General features: G+C 59.3%; 2 protein-coding genes across 5 annotated transcripts in view; both read left to right on the top strand.

Annotated features, from left to right (window-relative positions):
- The window catches only part of LOC102446370 (alpha-2-macroglobulin-like protein 1), a 53,352-nt gene extending 50,664 nt beyond the window's left edge, over positions 1-2,688 (top strand). For both annotated transcript variants that reach the window (XM_089773957.1, XM_089773956.1), the window contains 2 exons: positions 2,062-2,103; positions 2,389-2,688. In XM_089773957.1, coding sequence (XP_089630083.1) covers positions 2,062-2,103; positions 2,389-2,423 — 77 coding nt within the window. In that variant the 3' untranslated portion in view covers positions 2,424-2,688. The remainder of the gene's footprint in view (positions 1-2,061; positions 2,104-2,388) is intronic.
- Positions 2,689-4,248: 1,560 nt separating this feature from the next.
- Positions 4,249-13,658, top strand: part of LOC112545886 (alpha-2-macroglobulin-like protein 1) — a 90,081-nt gene continuing 80,671 nt past the window's right edge. The window contains exons 1-9 of one of the 3 annotated variants that reach the window (XM_089773958.1): positions 4,249-4,617; positions 6,014-6,223; positions 7,226-7,415; positions 8,415-8,577; positions 9,069-9,121; positions 9,595-9,615; positions 10,403-10,556; positions 12,129-12,213; positions 12,429-12,549. In XM_089773958.1, the coding sequence (XP_089630084.1) occupies positions 4,589-4,617; positions 6,014-6,223; positions 7,226-7,415; positions 8,415-8,577; positions 9,069-9,121; positions 9,595-9,615; positions 10,403-10,556; positions 12,129-12,213; positions 12,429-12,549 (1,026 nt within the window). In that variant the 5' untranslated portion in view covers positions 4,249-4,588. Of the gene's footprint in view, positions 4,618-6,013; positions 6,224-7,225; positions 7,416-7,839; positions 8,578-9,068; positions 9,122-9,594; positions 9,616-10,402; positions 10,557-12,128; positions 12,214-12,428; positions 12,550-13,658 lie in introns of those variants that run through there. The other 2 variants (XM_089773961.1, XM_089773959.1) reach the window with 2 other exon arrangements.

The raw sequence follows: 13,658 nt of genomic DNA, 5'->3' as shown, positions 1-13,658 counted from the left end.
CTACTTAACTGGTTGGTCCCCAGCTTGTAACTATGCTTGGGATTCTTCCATCCCAAGTGCAGGACTCTACACTTGTCCTTGTTGAACCTCATCAGATTTCTTGTGGCCCAATCCTCCAATTTGTCTAAGTCATTCTGGACCCTATCTCTGCCCTCCAGCGTATCTACCTCTCCCCCCAGCTTAGTGTCATCCACAAACTTGCTGAGGGTGCAATCCATCCCCTCATCCAGGTCATTAATAAAGATATTGAACAAAACCGGTCCTAGAACTGAACTTTGGGGCACTCCGCTAGAAACCAACTGCCATCCTGACATCGAGCCGTTGATCACTACCCGCTGGGCCCGGCCTTCTAGCCAGCTTTCTATCCATCTTACCGTCCATTTATCCAATCCACATTCCCTTAACTTGCTGGCAAGAATATTGTGGGAGACCGTATCAAAAGCCTTGCTAAAGTCAAGGTATATCACATCCACTGACTTCCCCATGTCCACCGAGCCAGTTACCTCATCATAGAAGCTAATCAGATTGGTCAGGCACGACTTGCCCTTTGTGAATCCATGCTGACTATTCCTAATCACTTTCCTCTCTTCCAAGTGCCTCAATATGGATTCCTTAAGGATCCCTTCCATGATTTTTCCAGGAACCGAGGTAAGACTGACTGGCCTATAGTTCCCTGGATCGTCCTTCTTCCCTTGTTAACATGCCTGTAGAAACCTTTCTTGTTATCCTTCACAGCCTTAGCCAGTCGCAAGTCCATTTACGCTTTCGCCTTCCTGATAACCCCCCGGCATTCTCGAGCTATACCTTTAAACTCCTCCCTGGTCATTTGTCCAAGTTTCCACTTTTTGTAAGCTTCCTTTTTGTGCTTAAGTTCACCAAGGATTTCCCCTGTAAGCCAATCCGGTCTCCTACCATGTTTGCCTCTCTTGCTACGCGTCGGGATGGTTTCTTTCTGTACCTTCAATAAGGCTTCTTTAAAATACTGCCAGCTGTCCTGGACTCCTTTCCCCTTCATGTTAGCATCGCAGGAGATTCTGCCCATCAGATCTCTGAGGGAGTCAAAATCTGCTTTTTTGAAGTCCAAGGTGTGTATTTTACTACTCTCTTATCTTCCTTTGGTCAGGATCCTGAAATTTACCATCTCATGATCACTGCTTCCCAGGTTGTCACCCACCTCCACTTCCCCTGTTAGTTCCTCCCTGTTTGTGAGGAGAAGGTCAAGCTGCGCACGGCCCCTGATTGGATCCTTCAGCACTTGTGTCAAGAAGTTATCCCCAACATTCTCCAAAAACTTCCTGGATTGCCTGTGTATTTCCGTATTGGTTTCCCAACAGATGTCAGGGTGATTAAAGTCCCCCACAAGAACCAGGGCCTGCGAACTGGAAGCTTCACTCAGTTGTCCAAAGAAAGCCTCATCTAACCGGTTGATTGCCCTATCTTCTCCATTCGAATCAGAGGTCCTCCTTTCTTGCTCCTTCCTCTCTGCATTTCTTCCCGGTATCCGACTTTCCCACTCCCCTCAGGGTTTTGGTTACCATACCCCGACGAACCTCGTTTAAAGCCCTCCTCACAAGGTTTGCAAGCCTGCCCGCGAAGATGCTCCTTCCTCTCTTTGAAGGACACCGCTCCCCCCCCCCCCACAGGAGGGGGAAATTGGATTCTTGTGGCCACGCCCCACAGCGAAGGAGAAGACTTTTCTAAGTGGCTGTAAGTCCTTCACCCCGGGCCCCCAGCTACCACCAGGATCTCACGACCCAGCTACAGGGCCCCACACAGTTGCTCTCCCTCTAGCTCCTCAGATGCCCCCAGAAAGCCTTGTGCCAGGCCGGGCTGGCAGAGCAGTTTCTGTCAGCTGGTTGAGGGTGACTCACAGAGCCCGTCTGACTGGGGGGTGGGGCTTGGGGAGAGCGCTCAGCCCCACTCCGACACCTGGGCGACCTTACACTCCCTCTGGGGCTCAGACCCCCTGGAGGGCTCCCCTGTGCTGGGGTGACAGACTCTGCCTGGGCGGGAGTGGGGGGAGGGGCTCTCTCCTCATCCCTCACCCCCCTTGCCTTGCAGGGGAGCACACAGAGGCTGAGTACAGCGCCCCCTGCAGCTCAGGTAGGTGTGATGCACCCACCCAACTCCAGTCCCTACACCTGTCCGGGGGACAAGGCCGTGGGCGGAGAGGTCTGTGTCGGGGGAGAAGGGAGCATGGGACCCACGAGGGGGAGGGATACCTTGGGGAAAGGGTCTATGTGGGGCACAAGGGACTCTGTGGTCTGGGGGTGACTGTGAGGGGGGAGTCTTTGGGGGTTGGGAGAGTTCTGGGGGCCATGTGGAGAGGTGTCCATCTGGTGGGGGAGGGGTTTGATCCTCTCTCAGGGGGTGTTTGTTTATTTAAAGCCCCTGATACCGAGATGTTGGGAAATTCCCGCTGAAGCCCCTGCCCAGCAGCCCCCCGCGCCCGTCCTGAGAGCCGCCCTGGCAGCCGGACAGCCCAGGATCTTCTCGGCTGCTGCTGTTCCCCCTTTGCACCTTCTTCAGCCAACGCCTCCCTGGTTGCTCTGGAAACATCCCCCTGCTCCCCCCTCTTATCCCCAGACCAGCCGCGGGGTCCCAGCTGTCCGTCACCCATGGGAACCAGGGGCTGCTGTGGGGACCCCGGGGGTTTGCCATGTGTCCTGCTGAGACCCTAACACAAGATACAACCCCCGCCTGTGTGAGGCTGTTCTCTTACTTTGTGCTGCCCGGCTGCTGCTCCTCGCACGGCTCCTCCGCAGCCTGAGAGCAGCCACTCCTGGGCCTGCGGCTCTGCCCCCTTCCTGCCCTGCGCTCACTGGGGCGGGGTTTGGTTCAGAGCTAATGTCAGGGCAGTTGGTTATTTCCCCCAGGCCCTACCCCAGTGGGAGATGCTCGCTGTGCTGCGCGGGAGGGTCGATTAGGGACCGAGTGACGCTGCACCATCGTCGGCCCTTCTCTCCCGCCACCCGCCGTAGCTCGACCGGCTCGCCTGGGCTGAACCCGCAGAGCCTGGAAGCCCCGGCCTGAGAGAGGGAGGAGCAGCCTGTCCCACCCCCTGCTCCTGCCTGTTTGTGTTTTGGTGCCACCTGTGTAACGCCAGGGACCTGGGACCGTGCTGGGGCAGCGCCCCCGTGTGAACGGTCCCTCCCCAGCCAGACGGGGCCAGAGCCTGACAGACGCACTGTGGCAGCGCAGCCAGGCCTGCAGGGCCCCGGGCAGCCCAGGCCTGTCGTTCCTGAGACCCTACACTGAGATCAGGTAGCAAGAAAAACCCACAGACCGTTCGCCGCCGCCCCACCCCCATCCTAGAGAAGCAAAACCCTTTTTAAAGCAGGAAGCTCATGGTGCAGTACGGTGCGGGGGGGTTATAGGCACCTGCTTCAATGGGCCAGGGACTGAAAGATTCATCAGTTAGGACACTGCCCCATAACCATTCAAGGTCATTTTCATCCCAGATCTCAATGACTCGGGAACACGTCGGACTCTCTGCTGAACAGGTCCAGACAGCAGGGGTCCCTACTTTGGAACCCAGCCAGCGTGGCATGGATTTCCATGGCAATGGCAAAAAACATTTCTCTTTCCCGAGCACAATCCCCTGCCAAACTTTCAGTGCTAGAGCTCTTCAAAAACTGCTCAGTAAAATGGACAGTCCAGAAAAAGCCAACTGTGCTGAGCTTGTGCACATTGTGCATGCACACCCATCGCACACCCGCCCCCTTCGCAGACCGAACTGGGGGGGGAAGGCAGTCTTCACGCTTGAGTTCTGGTAGGGGGTTTGTTGATACATGATTTCATTGTTCTACCGCGTTACAATCTAATGTTATGACCCTGTTTAGTAACTGGGGCCACGCACTGGAGTCTGTGACCCGACCTAGGAATCCTGTCGGATCTCCTCAGGCGCTGGGCGCTCAGGGACCGGCCCAAACCGGATTTTCCCGCCAAGCGGTCACGAGGGTTCCGCTCCCCTCAGACCCCCCCGACGGCGTTACAAGGGCTGCGTTGCCTCAGCCTAGGGGCTGTCTGCCCTAGTGGCTGGAGTACGCGGGCCCCTCTGCTCTGCCACCTGCCAGCGAGGGGCAGCCCCAGCCACGCCTGCCGTGGAGGAAGGGGATTTTCCCATCCCTCACCCCCACACAACCTGCTTGTACCAGCCTGCGACTCCCCTTCACCCTTCAGTCCCGTCAGGACATTGTGGGGCTCCCCAGTGCTCTCCAGGGGCTCTAAATCAGCCTGAGGGTTAACGTCCTGGGCGCCTCCCCCAGCGCCACTGCCACGTCCTCAGGAGAGAAGGGGCCTGGCCCTTAGGGCTTTACTCACCGAGCCAAAGGGTTTGAATTACTGGGTCTGGGTTCAAGCCCCTGGTTGTTGCTGACACTGTCACGTGTTTGGTTTGATGCTTGTTTTATCTGCATCAGGTTCTCCTCCCCATTTCCCCCTTTGTAATCAATCCCTGAATAGCCTCTTACTTGGTTTGCAGCTGAACATCCCCTCCTCTCTCTTCATTGCACCTGCACAGGAGAGAGGGGAAGGTGGAGACAGGAGCTACTGCAGCTCTAAAACAATTCCTGGGTGATAGACCCTGATGGCGGGGAAGACAAATCTGTACTTCTGGTAAGGGCCCCAAGCGGCATTTTGGACTGTGTTTTCTTCCTACACCTTTGCCGTCACAGGCATTATCTGCAAATAACTTTTAATTAAGTAAATGGTCAATGGATACTTGTACCCTCCACCTCAGGCGTCCCAGGAGTTCTTCATTGTGGGGCATTGGATCTGCTTTGCACCAGGATATCGCATTAACTTGACAGAAATTGATGCAGAAATGCAAAGTGCCATTGGATTTTGGTACCAAGATAATTGGACTCCTCCATTCATTTTGTGACTCATCAGTTCCTCCCATCTTGAGCATTACACTGAGTTCATGTCAGACGGCCGTCCACATCTTCTGTGGGAGGGGGTGGTGAATGTCCCTCACTTTCTGCCCTCGACTTTGTGTCAATGTGGTGGGTTATAAATTTTATCCATCCCAGGTGAGTAGCTAAACATCCTGAAAGTTATCCCAGAGGTGCAGTATCTGGTTTCATGTGGAGGAGAGGGGGCGGAGGCCTTCCCCCACTTCTGCCAGTTTTGGGTCTAGGGGTTTGCCCATCAGGGGTACGTCTACACTACAGAGAAGATTCAAGCTGCCACTGTCGATCTTCCCTGGTTCGAATTAGCAGGTCTAGTGAATACAGCTGATTCGAACTGAAAGGGGCTCTCTGGTTGATGCTGGCCGTCTGCTTCTGCGAGGAGTAAGGGAAGTGGAAGAAAGAGTCTCTTCGACTTCCTGCAGTGTAGACAGAGCCAAAAGCCGAGTCAAGGCACTTCGACGTCAGCTATGCAATTAACGTAGCTGAAATTGCATATCTGAATTCAACCTTGCCCTGTAGTGCAGACGTACCCCTAGCAGACCTAGTTCTGGTCCCACGGGCAATGGTGCAATAAACATGGCTTCACAGGTCCCTCTTCTCCAGCACCCACCCAGACTGAGCTGTCTTGCTCCCTTTTGTGCTAGCCCAGCACTTGGAGCATGCCCAGTGTGGCTGGGAGGGCAGGATTTCCTCAGGCCACAGTGGATGGACCCCTTCTGCCCAGAGCGGGGTGTGCAGCCCCCTCACAGACGTTTTCATGGGACGTGTTCAGCCCCCCCCCCCCCCCGTTCTCCCCATTGGCATGGCTGTCGTGGGTCACTGCTAGGGCCCATTTTAACAAACTCATTTCTCAGCAAGCTCCTCCCCCCACTCCTGCCTGGTCTGTCCCAGCATCCCGGCTACTGCCCGGCCACTGACCCCAGGGGTCCCGCCCCCAGGCCTGTAACCAATGCGAGGGGCCCCCTGGCCGCCTGGGCCTTTGCCAGCCAGAACCGTCAGACTCGGATCCAGCAGCTGGGTTGGTGGGTAAATATTGTCCTAGGTGCGTGTGCCAGCCCCCGCCAGAGACCTGACCCGACCCTTCTGTGCCCGGCCCACAGGCGAAGCTCCGGCCCCAGAGTCTATATCAGGGCCCAGCAGGCTGGACCCCGGCTCAGAGCGTGGGAGGGAAGAACAAGGACTCAGAGGGGCGTGACGTGTGTGTGTCCCTTGTCCCAGCACGTCTGCCTGCACCCAGGAATGGGGGCCCCGGTAACCCCGGCCGGCCTGCTGCTCCTCCTGCACCTCACAGCTGGGACGTCTGCAGAGCCGTAAGCCCTGTCCGTGTCTGTCTGTCTGTCTGTGTGGTGGGCAGTGTGGGGGGTTGGAATCAATCCAGGGCACTGGTGAGGGGGCTGCTTGACGGGAAACTGAGGGGACAGATCCATTCTCCCCGGGAGCTCAGTCCCTGATGCTGGGTCCCTTCTGGGTTCCCCCTGTCCTAACCCCAGAGGCAGGGGGAGCTTGGCTCTGGCTAAGCAGCCTCTGGGGGCACAAGAGAGCTGGGTTCAGTGCCCACCTCTGCGCAGACGCCCTGTGCGCTCTCAGCCAGACACCCCCTCTCTGTGCCTCAGCCCCTTGGTACCATGGGCTGGTAATCCCCTGGGGCCACCGGCTCCCTCAGCCACAGATCCAGTAATGGGTCTGTTCAGCCCCAGCACAGGGGCAGCTGAGAGGCCAGGGATGGACGGGGACTCAGCTCCTCTCTGTGCCCTGGGGCGCCTCCAGGTCTGTGGGGGCAGGATGTGGGGGTGGGGGACAGGAGTGGAAGGGCCTTGCACTGCCCTGCAGCTGGAGGGTGTGTCTAGACTACACCTCTCTGTTGACAGAGAGATGGAGATTAGGCTCATCGAAATTGCTAATGAAGCAGGGATTTAAATATCCCGTGTCTCATTAGCATAAACATGGCCACCACTTTTTTCCGAAACGGACTTAGAAAAACCCGCCATTTTTTAGGAATACAGGAGCTGTCGAAAAAGGCTTTATTTTCCACAGATCCGTGTCTTGGCTGCCATTTGTCTCGAAAAAACTTCATTTCATAAAAAAGTGGCGGCCATGTTTATGCTAATAAGGCGCAGGTTGTTAAAACCCCTGCTTCATTAGCAATTTCAATGTGCTTGATTTGCATCCCTCTGTTGACAGAGGGATTCAGTCTAGACATAGCCGGAGAGACAAATCAGCCTCCAGCACCTCAGACCCAGCCCTGCCCCATCAGAAGGAACCCCGTGGGCTGTGCCTCCCCTGCCCCCTCCCACGGTGCTGCCCCTCCCCAGGCACTATGTGGTGGTGAGCCCAGCCCAGCTCTACCACCCGCACACGGGGACGGTGTCAGTTCATCTCAGCGACCTCAACGAGACCGTCCGGGTGAGCGTCCGGCTGGAGAGGGGGGAGGGGCTCAGCAATGTCACCCTGCTGGAGAGAGAGGTCCAGGAGCCCCGTCTGCACGAGAACCTGAGCTTCCAGGTGAGCCCCCCACCCAGCCCGGCCCTGGCCATGGGCACCGAGCCCGTCAGCCCTGGGCCTGCAGCCCCAGCCCGGCCTCAGGCCTCAGGCACAGACTGATCCCGGCCCTGGCCATGGGCAGCTGTAGCCACAGAGCGTCCTTCAGCAGCGACAAGCCGGAGGGGGCAGGGATGGGGGCAAAGTCAGAGCCTTGGCTTTCAGCTCCACCGAGCGCCCGCCTGCTGGGAGGTCCCTGGCTGGGCGGGAGGGTCCCACAGTTTGGTGAGGGCTGGAGCAGGGACTCGCGAACAGCCCTGCCTCGGGTGACCAGACGTCCTGTTTTTAAAGGGACAGTTCCGTATTTCAGCCCTCCTGGAGGTGCCTGATTTTTCTTAATGGAAGGCAAATTTGTCCACATTTTCTTTCTCTTCCCTGCTCCCACCAGCACCGGCTGGTCCTGCTGCTGGCCAGATCCCCGTTTGCTGCCAACTACCCCCAGTGATGGTGGGGTCCAGTGGCCGATGATGGCAGTGAGAGTGCAAACCCCAGCCTGCCGCTCCCCCTGCTGTGTCCTCTCCCCGTGGGACCCCTCGAGCGTCAAAGCTGAGAATCCAGCTCTGCTGTGTGTGTGTTAACTGGGGCCCAGTCAGCTGATTGCTGTTGAACTCCCCTGAATACGAGTAGTTTCACCAGGCGTCCCATATTCAACACACGCTGCCAATGCCCCCCTGTGACAAGGTTTCAATCACCTTGTTGGATTGCCTGTGAGTCTTGAGTTGTTATAGTAACCCTGGGTCTGTGCCTCAGTTTCCCTGGGCACTGCACCAATGACTAGATGGGGGATGGGTATTTTGGATGTTCTACGCACTGACAGAGTCGCATCTGGCTGTGGATGGGGGTGTAGGGACCTCTCACTCTCCATACGTGTCAGTGACACCCCCCACCCCGCGCAGTAGTGGGTCTGCGCCCCGACCGGCCCGTCACTGGTCACTGTGGCCTTGCTGGGGTTCCCCTGTGCAGGTTCCAGCCCCGTCTCAGGGGCAGCAGGAAGCCGCAGAGCTGCACCTCTCGGTGCGGGGGGACACCCTGCAGTTCTCGGAGCGGACGACAGTGCTGCTGCGGGTGCTGGAGCCGGGGACCTTTGTGCAGACGGACAAGGCCGTCTACAAGCCGGGACAGACAGGTGAGGGGAGGGGCTGCAGGAGGGGTTTGGTGGGGCCCCAGGCCCTTGGGAGGGACCCCTGGGTGTGGGGAGGGGAGGGGGGCTCCGGGGATACGGGACTCTCACTTGTAGGCCCCTGTCTGCACCCGGCCCAGGGGGTGAGAGGCTCAAAGCCTGAGCCCGTTTGGGGGCTGCATGGAACCAAGGGGGGTCTCAGCCCATCCTTGGTGCTGGCTGCAGGGGCCCCGATCGGCCTCCTCTGGCAGCCTCCGCAGGGAGGCCGGGGTCTGGCCGGGCCCTGGAGGCTCAGCTCCCTGCAGCCGCCCAGGGCAGGGCCACGGCCCGTGGGCAGAGGCAGCGTGGGGAAGCTCGCGCCGCCCTGCCCGGGCTGTGCCCGTTGCGAGGGGTCACAGAGGCCGTCAGTGCCTGGGCGTCCGGCTGGCACCGTCCCCCGGGAATCACCCAGAGAACCAGGCCGGGGCTGACTCCCCTCTGCCTCTGCCCCTTTGCAGTGAAGTTTCGAATCGTCACTTTGGACAAAGACTTTGTTCCCAGCGCCAGGCCGGTGAGAGTGGGGGTGGGGTGAGAGCAGGGGTAGTGTGAGAGCGGGGCTGGGGCAGGCCGGTGGGGGCGGGGGTGGGATGAGAGCGGGGGCAGGGTGAGAGCGGGGGTGGGGCAGGCCGGTGGGGGCGGGGGTGGGGTGAGAGCGGGGGCGGGGCAGGCGGGGGGAAGGGGGGAGGGCAGGGTAACAGGGTAACTCGTTACATGTGGCCTGTGAGGGTGAAGGGGGTGAAGGGCAGGGTAACACATTCCACCAGGCATGTGAGAGCGTGGGCGGGGCAGAGCAGAGCGTGGGGGGGGAAGGCAGGGCGAGCAGGCCGGTTAAAGGGGGGTGGGGGGAGGTATGAGGGCTGGTGAGAGTGAGGGTGGGAGGGGGTATCAGAGACACTCGGGCCCTGGGCAGTCCCAGGCAGAGCCGGGGGGGGGGGGGGGGGTCCTGTCCCTCTAACCGGCATCTCCTGTCTGTTTGCTTTGCAGCTGCCCCTGGTGACCCTGCAGGTCAGTCTGTCCCCCCAGCCTCCTCCTCCTCCTGTCTGGCTCAGCCGAGGGCAGCGGGGGGGGGGGGGGGGGGGTTCAGTCGTGGGGATCCCAGAGGGGTCTGGGCTCTGACCACAGGGTCCAGCAACCAGCCTAGACCCCCTGCCCGTGGGGTGCACAGGGTCCCAGAGCAGAGGGTGTTTCTGGGCTGGGCCATGTGGGGGTGGGGAGGGACATTTGTGTCGTTGGGTTACGTCCTCCCCACCCATGTTTGCATCATCTGAGGCTGTCCAGGGGCTGGGGGGTGGGGCCCTGGCTGGGATCCCTGCCTGAATCACTCATCCTGAATGTTCGCAGCCCCCACACGCTGGGTCAGGCCAGTGGGGAACTAAGTGGGGGCTCCCTTGGGAAGGGGGGGTGTCTCTGGGAGCTGCAGAGCAGGGGGGTGGAGGTTTGGGGAGGCTGTTTGGGGGAGGGGAACAGGGAGAGTTACCACGGAGGCCTAGAGCTGAGATGGAGACGGTCCCTAGGGCTGTTCCCTGGGCTTTGTCCAGGCTGGAGATGGGAAGCCCACGGGAGCCTGTTCCCGAGCCGGTGCCCTTGGGTCAGGGTTGCAGGGTGTTGGTGGGAGGTACCGTGGGGGGTGGGAACTTGCCCAGGGCTACCCGGGGGTGCCTGCTCCAGGCTAAGGAGAAGGATCTGAGGCCCCGGCCGTCGATCCAGCCCCGCCAGCAGCGCCAGGCACTCGGGGGCTGCCGGGTGGAGCCGTGTGCGGGCAGCGGCTGAGCAGGGCGTGTCCGTGTGCCAGGATCCCCACGGGAACCGCATCGCCCAGTGGCGAGATGTGACTCCGCAGCAGGGCATCGTGGATCTGTCCCTCCCGCTGGCTGCCGAGCTGGCCCTGGGGCCGTACGCCATCGAGGTGCAGGGGACCAGGCGTTGGTTCAGCGTGGAGGAGTACGGTGCGCAGCGGGGCCGGGGCAGCGACCGAGGGTGGGGGGGAGGATTCATGAGTCTCCTGGGGATGATGTGTCTGGGGGTCCCTGGGAGCTCAGAGCCGTGGGACTGGCCCAGCCAGCACCATGTGACCCTGCACCTCTGTTCTGGGGTGTTGGGATTCTGGGGAGAGGAATTCAGGCTCCTTGCCCCTCCCGTCCCTGCCCCACTCTGCTCTGGGGCCTGGAGGAGGGGAATTGAGGCTCCCTGTTCCACTCTGCAGCTGGTTTCAACTTCATTTCATTTGTGGACCCCTGGGGAAGTCTGGGCCTGTGGACACGGTTGCCTTTGGTGCAAGTGTGAAGCGCAAACAGCAGAATGCAGAGCATGGGGCACATGGCTGTTGGGGTACTGACCCACCCCCGGGTTCGGCCTGCCAGGGGGCGTTCCTGAGCTTGGGACGGTCAGAGAAGCAGATCAACTCTTCTGGGCCTGTTCCCTTCCTAGTTCATGGACCCCTTCCATATAGTCTTGCCCCAGTTGGCCATAAGCCCTGCCGGAGGCCTCAGATGCTGCTGCTGAGCCTGATCCCTGTGGGTCCCAACCAGTCCCCATCGGCCTGCAGCCCCAACACCTCAGCGCTCAGACACCTGGCCAATGAGACCCCCAAGTGGCCCCTGCTCCCGGGGACATTGGGGATGTAAAAGTGTAACTGTGTAAACGGGGAACCAAGGAGCCTGGGCCCATTAACGTTTACGGTCACACGGGGCTCCCCACGCTCACTGGCTCCTGGGGAGCCTCCCGCTGAAACTGTAGTTACTTAATTACACACTGTAACATCCCCACTAGAGACCTTGCCCCTGAGTCCCCAGCCCCCCCGATCCCCAGACACCCTGCTCCAGGCCCCCCAGTGCCGCTGCCCCCACCTGGCCCCTGCGGCGTAGAACAGACTTGTCAGCACAGTAACCGGGAACATGCAGTAAATGCCTTCTTGGGAAAGGGGAGCCCAGAACCTGGCCCTCCCCTCTGTGCCCCGAGTCCTCTCAGACCCCCAGCTGCCTGGTCCCAGCCCCTCCCCCAGGAATATCTCTGCCCTTTGTCCTGCTTCCTGGGCAAAAGGTGTCACCTGGTCACATCCCCTCCTGGGTCAGGTGACAAAGGCATCGGCCATTGTTTACATGCAGGCAGATGGGCAGCCTCTCTGTGGCAGTCACACCCAAAATTCCCATCACCATCTAGGCAAGGAGTAGTACCCAGGGAAACTGAGGCACACCCATGGGGTTACTATAGGACAGCAGAACTCACAGGCAAGAGAACAAGGTGAATAACATCCCCCCTTCCTCACATCTCGCCCCCTTCAAGGCAGAGCTGAACGGGGTCACTTCGTCCTGCTCTTCCTTCTCCCAGTCCTGCCGGTGCTGGGGGCCGTGGAAGCAGCCAGAGGGAGGAGGCTGGGGGCAAACAGGGCCATTAGCAGTGGCTCTCAGGGTGCCATTTCTGACAGCTCCCCCCACCCCAGCATGGAGCTCACATCTTGTGAGGAACCCCCCGAGCTGGGGCTGTGGGTCCTTTCCACCCCCTCCCTCTCTGCCCTCCAGAGCCGCCCAAGTTCGAAGTGACCCTCCAGCTGCCCCCCGTGGTGACGGTGCTGGACGAGACGCTCCACCTGCGGGTGTGTGGCCGGTGAGTGCGAACCCAGCCCTGCCGGGCCAGTAAAGGGGGAGTGACTCCCCTGGAACTGACTCCCCTCCCCTGCGCTCTTTGACCAGGTTGTGACATGTCCCCCCCCCCCCCGCCTTTGTCTCTGTGCTGGGGGGGTCACCCTGCCACCCAAACCCCCACCCACCCCAGCAAGGGACCCTCTCCCACTTCCCCTTTCTCTTCCCTCTGCTGCACAGAGACACCGACGGGAAGCCCGTGCTGGGGAGGGTCCAGGCCACCCTGTGTCGGCTCAGAAATCAGCGGTTTGATTATTTTTATGATACGTTCCCAGGCGTGTGTGTAGATCTTGCGGGCCTGGTGAGTGCGACTGGGAGGCAGAATGTGCCACGCTGCTGGCTGCCGGGGCGGGGGGGGGGGGGGGCACTGTTTCTTGTGAGTCTCATGAACATTTCTCTGGGATCCTTCATCCTCCCTTTGCAGCCTGGGGCCTGATCCTGCTCTCATCTGCCCCAGGGGGTAAAATGGGAGGGGCCCAGGGTTGACAATAGAGAGACCCTGGTGTAAGGCTGGTGTAAGTGCAGGTGAATCAGGCCCCGGATCCCTTGGGGCTCCCCACTTTGGGTAGGGGGCTGTCACAGAATCATAGAGCTGGAATAGACCTCAGGAGGGCATCAAGCCCAGCCCCCTGCCCAAGGCAGGATCAATCCCAGCTATGTGGCCAGTGTCCCTGTCTATTTTCCCCTTCGTGGGTGGAATCACTGTTGCTTGCGCAGCACCATGTAGAGATGTGCCCCACCAGCAGACACACAAAGCCTCGAGTTCTTCTTCGGGCGATGTCCCCATGGATGCTCCACTGTGGGTGTTGGGTCGTCCCGGAGCCGCAGGTCAGAGCTTTTCTAGCAGTTGTTGGCGCCTCATGCCATTTGTGCACTGGCACTTTACACACAGCCCGACACTCCCTCTCCAGTCCCTCACTTACTGCCCTCGGTCTCGTCTTTCACCTCAGGCGCTCATCCTCCTCACGTAGGTCGTTAGCTTAGTTTGTAGTTTTCTTAGTTAATTGCTTATTTGTTCTTTATTCTTGTTCTGGTTACCTATTTTAAAAAAAAAGAGTTTTTCTGTTGCTAAGGGAGCTGTGGGGCAACTCCCAACTGAACGCCAACTCGCTTGACTAATCTCAGCCCTTATCCGCCACTTTTCTTTCCCCCATTTAAAGAAAAAAGTCTGAGAAGAAGCCGAGGGGGCCAATCCAGAAAATTAACCACTGGGCCCACCATCAAGCTCAACGGGGATCAAAAAATACAACACATGTCGGGACTGCAGCCCTGTTTTGGATGGCCACTCAGCATGTATTCATTGTCTTGGGGAAGCTCATGTCCCTCAAAAATGTGAACACTGCTGTAGCCTCAGGACTAGGGTCTGGAATGACAGGGAGCTTTGGCTCTGCGTGATCCTCTTTGAAAAGG

Source organism: Pelodiscus sinensis, chromosome 29 (assembly GCF_052426305.1).
Source record: "Pelodiscus sinensis isolate ZL-2025 chromosome 29, ASM5242630v1, whole genome shotgun sequence".
In the NCBI taxonomy this organism is placed as follows: domain Eukaryota; kingdom Metazoa; phylum Chordata; order Testudines; family Trionychidae; genus Pelodiscus; species Pelodiscus sinensis.
This window is presented reverse-complemented; position numbering and strand designations above follow the sequence as displayed.